The following is an 8,850-nucleotide window of genomic DNA, read 5'->3' on the forward strand; positions in this document are numbered from 1 at the left end:
TTGAAGGGAAAAAACCATGAGACAAATTCTGAATAATTTCACTATTATCAAATCAATTACAATAATTTTTGTGTATGCCTCATGGCTAAAAAAAAATCTCTCTTGTTTTTCTTTGCTCACACACACACACACACACTAATTATTTCTTTCAAATGCAGCAATACTTTGCTCTCTCCTCTTTGGCTATCTTCTTGAAGGCAGTAACCCTTTTGCTCTCTCCTCCTTGGCTATTTTCTTGAAGGCAGCAACCCTTTTGCTCTCTCCTCCTTGCCTATCTTCTCGAATGCGACAATACTTTACTCTCTCTTTCCTCTTGCATTCCTCCTGGAAAATCTCTTTTCTCTCTCTCTTGGTTTCAAACTCTAATTTCCCTCTCCCCACAGGGAGGACCATTGGACGAAAGCCAAAGCCATTAAATTTTTTGTAGCATTGTCTATTTATAAGACTCTTTTACTATTCTCTCTTGGACTAGGAATATATTACCTCTTTAACAAGGAGTTTATTTCCTTTTGGACTAGGAATACATTACCTCTTTAATAAGGAATAGACTTCCTTCTACACCAAGGAATAGTCTTTCCTTCTACAATAAGGAAACCGTTGGGCTAATTGTTGTGCTTTTGAGTTTTTACACTGTAGTGTTGGGGTCATCCTCATCATCCTTCTTTGGTTTGATAAGGGAATGGGATATCTTTGGTTTGATAAGGGAATGGGATATGGTGGGGATCGGTGAGTGTGTGTTTGTTGAAACGAATGAATGTGGTAGTGGAGGAGAGGACATGGTTTCGAAATTGGACTAGTGGTTGTGTACTTCTCCATTTTGGTTTTGGTAGTGGAAGAGTTTTTTTTGGTAGAGGAAGAGTTGGTTGATGTTTGTTGGCCATGGTCAGTGGTCACATGGCGGTCTAAGATTTTGATGGCTGTAAAATTTTTTTTTTCTTCTTTCTATTTTTAATTTGTTTGGTAGGATAGAATTGTGTCCAAAGATGTCTATTGCTTGACTTTAAAATATTTGATGGGCATGATATTGGAGAGTGTAAACATATGTTTTTACACCATATTTTTTTTAATTGAATCTCCAATCCTCATCTGGGGGGGGAGTTATGGCGAACCAAGAAAAAATTGGTAAATTATAGACATTATTTAAGTTTTTAGGGTTTGAAGAGAACAAATTATATAGATATGATTATATGAATAAATCAAATCTTGAAGAATCTAGATTTTGAAGATCTAGATTCAATTTTTTTTTTTTTCAAAAGTGAACATTAAGATTCCACTTATATATCCAAAGGTGAATCAAAATATTGAACATCCAGATTCTATTTTATAGATTTTTTTTTTTTTCTTTTAAAGTGAAAATGATATTCAACATCCGAATTCAACTTTTCTCTCTTTATTTTCACATCTTTATTTATTTATTTTTAATCTCATTCGACAAAGTAAGATCTCTCTCTCCTCCCACCCATTTAGTCCTCTCTCAATTGAGTGCCGCTAGATGTTGCTTGTAGATCGCTAACACTTGCAAATCAGTGTTGCCTGTAGACTTTCCCCCATAGATCTAGTTACCAACGATGTTCGCGATTTCAAGCAAAGCAACCTTGATCAGTGTAGGAGAAAGTTGTATGGGAATGAGGACGCCATTTGTGCTTGAAATCCCATGAACTTGCAAGAAAAGAACCTAATAAGAAAGTCTTAAGTCTATACAAAATTGAAATAATCGCTGATGCTGGAGGGTGTATTCAAAATAATAAGAAGTTGAAATAGAAAAATGAATTTGTAACAAAACTTAGCGCACTGTGAATGTGCTCTATTTTTTATTTTGTGTTAAAAATAATGTGAATATGTATGCTCTAAAACGAGTGGAAATTTAAGACATTGTATGAAATTCATAAATGTACGTTGTAGCTTGCATCTTGGGTGGTCAATAAGGATCTAGACTGTAATAAGTCTCCCATCCTCTCTATGAGGTAGTACAAACACCTATGGCATATAAACAAGGTGTCATTGTCAACTAATATTAAAACGTACCGACACTGTGAATTAATGCCTAGTTGCCTACGATGTACCCACAAATGTTTTAACTGATTTAGACCTAGGTAACCTTATTCAACAGGTAATGAACTTCACCATCATTTTTGTTTTAAAAACTATCAAGCGTTGTAGGTTGAAATTCTATACACACATATATAAATATATACATTTGTGACAAAAGTATGGGTCTTAGGACAACTTTGAATTTCACCTACACTAATTCATGAAATTTGAATTTAGATTTTTTTTTTTAATGAATCCCAAATGAGTGTTGTAAGGACATACACTAAAAATTAATAAATATTCAATTATGAACTATAATGTATACTTTTTTTTATAAAAAAAATACACATGTTTAATGATTATTAGCTTACACACAGATCCATTATGGCTATGTGTGTTTTTTTGGACATATATGTACAATTTTAGTTTATTTTAAAAGAAAGTTTAAAAGTTATATTTAATAAAATATTAAATATATCTTAACCATTGCCTTTAGGTGGGCATTCACATTCAACTACATTGGATGGTTGTTTTTCAATAAAAACTTTAAAAAAAAAAAAGAAAAAGAAATATTGCACCCACAACAAATTCTAAGTTACAAATATTTTTTTATATAAAATAGAAATTTTACTCTAATTTTTTATTTAATCTGAGTGTATATGTGTGTGAAACTCCTTCATAGAGACTTGAACCCTAACTCTAATGGCCTGTTTGGATGTTTAAAAAAGGAGGGGGAGTAGAGTAGAGGGAAGGGGAGTAATTCAATTACCTTGTTTGGGAGTTTTTTAAGGAAGGAGGGGGAGGGGTTTGGAGGGGTTTGAAGGGGTTTCAACTACTTCCAACTCCCTCATTTTTAATTCCCCCAAATTGGAGAGATTTGGAGGGAGAGTAGAGCACATAAAATTATTGATAAAGTAAGTTACCTAATTTACCCTTATTATATTTATAAAATTACAATGTTAAAAATAAGGGGAAGGGCTAATTACTCCCTTCCCCCTTACTAATTATAAAAACATCCAAACAAGTGGAGGGTAATCATTCTACTCTACTCTCCTCCCCACTACTCCCCTCCCCTCTACTCCCCTCTACTCTCCTCCTCCTCTAAACTCCCAAACAGGCCATAAGTCTCTACACCTCACAAATACTTCTATTTGTGGAATGATAATCGTACCAAAAATAATTGACGGTGAATTAACAGATTATTACTAATTATTACTGGAGGACAAAAAAGTAAATTCAAACTTTCAATAATAGACCTAGATTTGATATGACCTGTTGTGCGAAAATATGGTAACCTAGTATTATTCTTTTTTTCTTTTTTTTTTGTTGTTGTTGTAACGAATGAGCTAAGGTAGGAAGCACGTGCAAAGTGGTGAGAAGTGAGCTGTGAGAGAGGCCAATGTCTGCTTCGAGGACAGTATCTCACACGTGTGTAGTTGAGTCGACACCCGCGCTCTCTATTTAAACCACTTCGAGTCCTAAACCTTCGCTAAGACTCACGAGTCACGCTCTCTCTTTTGCCACCTCACGCACTGTGCCTCTCCTCTGTCAGCCCTCCTCTCTTTTTATGTTAAATTTAATTTTTTTTTCCTTAAAAGTAAAAAAATTAAATTAAAAAAAAAGAGAGAAAAAAAAAAAAAAAACTAAACTCAGTTTGTTTATCTCCGCCGGTGAATAAAATGGATATCAGCCGGCGGGCCCCGAAGCCGCCACAACGGCCTCTCGCCACGACCGTGCACGACAGCGGGACCCGCCGCCGCCAACAACCAAACAAACCGGCAACCCCGAAAGCATCGGACGCGTTGCCTTTGCCACTCTACTTGACGAACGCCGTGTTCTTCACGCTGTTCTTCTCGGTGGCGTACTACCTGCTCCACCGGTGGCGCGACAAGATCCGAAACTCCACGCCCCTCCACCTGGTCTCGCTCCCGGAGATCGCCGCCATTGTTTCCCTCATGGCTTCCTTCATCTACCTCCTCGGTTTCTTCGGCATCGACTTCGTGCAGTCCTTCATCTCACGCGCCTCTCACGACGCGTGGGACCTGGACAACCACCACCACAACAACTTCCTCATCGAAGATCCCCGCCGTAGGCCACCGCAGCAACCACAGCCCCATCCTGAACCGTTGATTTCAACTCTCTCCACCGAAGAAGACGAGGAGATCGTCCAATCGGTCCTCGTCGGCAAAATCGCTTCGCACTCGCTAGAATCACAGCTCGGTGACTGTAAGCGAGCCGCCTCGATTCGACGCGAAGCGTTGCAGAGAACCACAGGTCGGTCAGTCCAGGGGTTGCCTCTAGAAGGGTTCGATTACGCTTCGATTCTGGGGCAGTGTTGCGAAATGCCAATTGGGTATATTCAAATTCCGGTGGGAATTGCGGGACCCTTGTTGCTGGATGGGTTCGAGTACTCGGTGCCCATGGCTACAACCGAAGGGTGCCTTGTGGCTAGCACAAACCGTGGCTGCAAAGCCATTCACGTGTCAGGTGGGGCCACTAGCACGTTGTTGAGGGACGGAATGACGAGAGCGCCAGTGGTGAGGTTCGCCTCTGCTAAAAGAGCTTCAGAGTTGAAGTTCTTCGTGGAAGATCCAGTCAATTTCGATGCTTTGTCTGTTGTTTTCAACAGGTCTGTTTTTTTCTGTCTTGTCACGTGTTTATTTTCATTTGCTACTTGTCTTCTGACTTTCTTTAATTTGATTCTTGCTTAGTTGTCTTTCTTTATGGTTTTTTGTTTTGACTTTGATTTTATAGTTTGTCTGTATTTTTTTTCTTTTCGTTGCCCTCTGTTTTGATTGAAGAACGATGATGTTGATAGGTTCAAATACATGGACACGTCTATTTTGGTTTTTCGGTGGGTGATGCCTTGGTTTTGTCAGTGGTTATTTTATTTTTTGGTTCTGTTCTGAGAAGAATAATTACTGTTAGGAAATCAGAATTTTACAATTTTGTGTCCAAGAAGAGAGAGGAAAAAAGAAAAATCAGTATTTGAGTGAAAGTTACAACCCCTTTCCTTTCCCTCTACCTTGTGTGTGTGTTTGTTTTTCAAAAAAAAAAAAAAGTATTTGAGTGAAAGTTGGTGGTTTATCTGATCCTACTAATAATTAATACTATTAAATGAAGAGAGTATTGATTTTAAGGCAGTTCAGTTCTAGGATTCTAAAAAAAGAAAAAAAGAAGAAGTTGTTCAGTGATAGTGACATTGGTTTAATTGATTGCAGGTCGAGTAGATTTGCGAGGTTACAAAGTATTCATTGCTCTCTCGCTGGGAAGAATCTGTATATGAGATTTACCTGCAGCACAGGTGATGCGATGGGAATGAACATGGTGTCGAAAGGGGTTCAAAATGTTCTTGATTTTCTTCAAACTGATTTCCCTGACATGGATGTAATTGGCATCTCCGGTGAGTGCCTTGCTCTTTGCTACTATAAAAGTTGAGAATTTACAGTTTAGTGGTTGGTGAGACTGGTTTAGGCTGGATATATTTTACTTCTATGAGTAAGCTATTTCTTGGGCTTGTATTTTTACCCCCAATAATGGATTTATCTTCTGTCTTGAATTGATGTTTCAATTTATTTGCCATGGATATTTGTCAACATCAGTCCATAAGAAATTGCGAATTCAACTGATTTGACAATACTTCAAATTAGATCTGTATTAATTCGATGGAGTTATTGGTATGGGTTCATTATCCTTATCTATGTCGAACTGTCTTTTAAAATGTTTAAAACTTTTAACACCAGCTTATTGTTTGAGCTCTATCTTTTATTCTTTTTTTCTTCTTTTTTTTTTTTTGGTATTATTTACTATGGTTAAGTTGACAGTCAGCGTAAAATTTTGTTACATTATTATGAATGGATTTACTATAGAAATCCACAGTTGACCCTAAAATTTTTGTATTAAGGTTTTGTTGTTTCTATGAGTAAAAAATTGTGGACTTTTAGTTGCAGTAAAATATCAAGTTTGCTATTTCAGTAATTAATGTGTATGCAAAAGCAGATTCTCCCACATGACAGCAGTTGTTTTATCTTTGGATCCCTTCATTTTTATCTTGAAAAGAACGCTATGTGTTGTTTAAGCACCATATCATGTGCATACTTGGTGAATTATTAGCACCAACTCTGGCCCCTCAATTGTGAATGAATTTTAAAATATTTTCTCTTTCAACATCATGCTGCAATTCTTTTTAAGAAGTTCATTTCATTTAGACTTCTCTTTATAAGCAGTTGTCTTATTAGAGATGTGAGTGAAATTTAACAAAATGGAATAAGAAAGTAATTCCTTTGTACTTGCTGACTATTTAGATCTCTCTTTTCATATGGATGTATGTGAGTTAATTTCCTAAGGCTAGGCCAATTTATTTATATTTTAAAGAAACCATATTCATTGTGTAAATGTCTTTTTTTTTAAAAATAAAATAAATAAAAGAATCAAGCTTGGAAATATCAGTTCAGTTTCTTGTTATTTACACGTTACGTAATTGAGCAGGAAATTTTTGTTCGGACAAGAAACCTGCCGCTGTAAATTGGATTGAAGGACGTGGAAAATCTGTTGTTTGTGAAGCAATAATCAAGGAAGAGGTGGTGAAGAAGGTATTGAAGACCAATGTAGCAGCCCTGGTAGAGCTCAACATGCTTAAAAACCTTGCTGGTTCTGCAGTTGCCGGTGCTCTTGGTGGATTTAATGCCCATGCCAGCAACATTGTTTCTGCAATCTTTATTGCCACTGGCCAAGATCCGGCACAAAATATTGAGAGTTCTCACTGCATCACCATGATTGAGGCCCTCAATGATGGGAAGGATCTTCACATCTCTGTGACTATGCCTTCTATTGAGGTAATCAAGAATTCCCTAGTTATAATTAATTGAATTATTGATTCTAAACTTGATGGTTTATTTGATTTATGTTTTTGTCAGGTTGGTACCATTGGAGGTGGGACTCAACTTGCTTCTCAGTCTGCTTGCTTAAATTTGCTTGGTGTGAAGGGTGCAAGCAAAGAGTCCCCAGGATCAAACTCAAGGCTCTTAGCCACCATTGTAGCTGGTGCTGTTTTGGCAGGAGAGCTCTCCCTGATGTCTGCCATTGCAGCTGGACAGCTTGTCAAGAGTCACATGAAATACAACCGATCCAGCAGGGACGTGACCAAAATATCATCTTGAAGAAAAAAAGGCGGCCCCAGCAATTGAAATGAACTAGAAATAAAATGCAAAATAGGCTGGGAGGAGAGATGAATAGAAGCCAGGTGGGGGAAGAGCAAAGCAAAATTAAGCAGTTGGTGCCCATGTGAGATTGCTTTTGCTTTCATAGCTGTAAAGGATGTTAATGGAGGAATTGGGGGAGATAAGGTCTGGTTGTGTTGCTCTCTCTCTCTCTCTCTCTGATAGTATGATTTCATATCCTGGCCACCCCGTGAGCTTAAAATCGCCCCCACCAAAATATGTGGTCTGTGTTTGTGTCCTTAGTTGTCGCTTTAGTCTCTGTTCTGTCTTTGTTGTTATTTGAAATTAAAATGTTTGTAGCTGGGGACCAGCTGGCCTCTTTTCTCCTTACTAGTCTCGTGGTGTTTATGTGTTTCCTATTGTCACCCTAGTACACAACAATGGCGCCTCCCCAGAAATTGATTAGAAGAATAGATTTTCTATTTTGGTTACTGCCAATGCCATGCACTTATTTTATTTGCCTCTGTATATTGGACTTATTGTAATTTTCTGCACCCTCATGTGAGAGGAGGGAGCATTGCTCCAAAGCATGTAAGAATTACCCCATTGCAATATCTCTTGCTGCTTGTGTCAGATTGGGTATATATTAATGCCAGGTCCCCACCTCTCTCTCTCTAAACTTTATTAAGCAGACTAGACATATTTTTGTTGTTTCAGCCAAGAACTGGGAACTTTCGGCTGACTACCAAATAAGCACTTGGAACACGAAAAATTCTTAGGTAGTTTCGGAATATAGTGAAATGGTGTTTCTTTCTCTCACATTAATGGTGAACACTATCATGAATTTAATGAGCGGACTCTACCATGAATGTGAGAGGAGGGAGCACTATTTTCTGTGCCGGGAGTACCTAAGAATTATACTCTGGAACACAACTTGTACGCAAGACTACCCAACTTTCACAAACAAACCAGTCTGCACTAACTTGACCTCACTGCCTCACACTATTCTTTCGAAGTACAGAAAAGGGAATTACCCCATTTACAACATAAATGATAAAATACGTACTGGCTCCCAAGCAAGCCAGGTCCCATTTTGAACATCGCGTTGCATCTCTCTCTCTCTCTCTCTCTCCAAGGTTTCATTAACCAACCAAAAGAGAAATTATTTTTATGGAATACAGATGTTTGAGTTTGGATATTTGAGTCTTAAGGGCTTGACATTATCATTATTTTCTAGAGCAATCTATTTAGTGGGTCTCTAAGTAACGATCTCATCCTTTATTTGTCATTTGCATCATGGAAAGAGGAAGTAACATCAACTATGAATTTTTTTTTTTGGTCAAGTTATTTGTGATGTTATAATTTTTCCATAGTTTTGCCTAATACTCACCATTTGTTTTTTTTACAAAATAAAAATTTTACTCTAGCATAATCTAAGTGTATATGTGTGTGAAGCTCCTTATACTTGTGGAGTGACCATCACACCAAAAGTGCACAGTGGTCTCTCCATTTATTCTTAATAACCATATTATGTCATTGCTTTCGTGTATAAATGTTAGAAATCACGTAACTATCTCATCAAAAAAAAAATCGTGTAAATATTTATAGGGTTGATTAAATTTGTATATCATATTATTGACAATGAATATATTATAGATGA

General features: G+C 37.3%; 1 protein-coding gene across 1 annotated transcript; it reads left to right on the forward strand.

Moving 5' to 3' along the window:
* The first annotated feature begins 3,519 nt into the window (after window positions 1–3,519).
* LOC142644286 (3-hydroxy-3-methylglutaryl coenzyme A reductase 1) lies at window positions 3,520–7,840 on the forward strand. Its single transcript, XM_075818933.1, has 4 exons — window positions 3,520–4,660; window positions 5,253–5,434; window positions 6,520–6,866; window positions 6,948–7,840. The coding sequence occupies exons 1-4, from the start codon at window positions 3,711–3,713 to the stop codon at window positions 7,188–7,190; spliced, it is 1,722 nt and encodes a 573-aa protein (XP_075675048.1). The 5' UTR covers window positions 3,520–3,710; the 3' UTR covers window positions 7,191–7,840.
* Window positions 7,841–8,850: the final 1,010 nt, after the last annotated feature.

This window comes from Castanea sativa, chromosome 1, assembly GCF_040712315.1.
Source record: "Castanea sativa cultivar Marrone di Chiusa Pesio chromosome 1, ASM4071231v1".
Taxonomy (NCBI): Eukaryota; Viridiplantae; Streptophyta; class Magnoliopsida; order Fagales; family Fagaceae; genus Castanea; species Castanea sativa.

Excerpts from the sequence above, each read along its gene's own strand:
- LOC142644286 (XM_075818933.1), top strand. The coding sequence starts at position 3,711 with ATGGATATCAGCCGGCGGGCCCCGAAGCCGCCACAACGGCCTCTCGCC. Across the intron at positions 4,661-5,252 it reads TTGTCTGTTGTTTTCAACAG|GTCGAGTAGATTTGCGAGGT; the intron begins GTCTGTTTTTTT and ends AATTGATTGCAG. Across the intron at positions 5,435-6,519 it reads GGATGTAATTGGCATCTCCG|GAAATTTTTGTTCGGACAAG; the intron begins GTGAGTGCCTTG and ends GTAATTGAGCAG.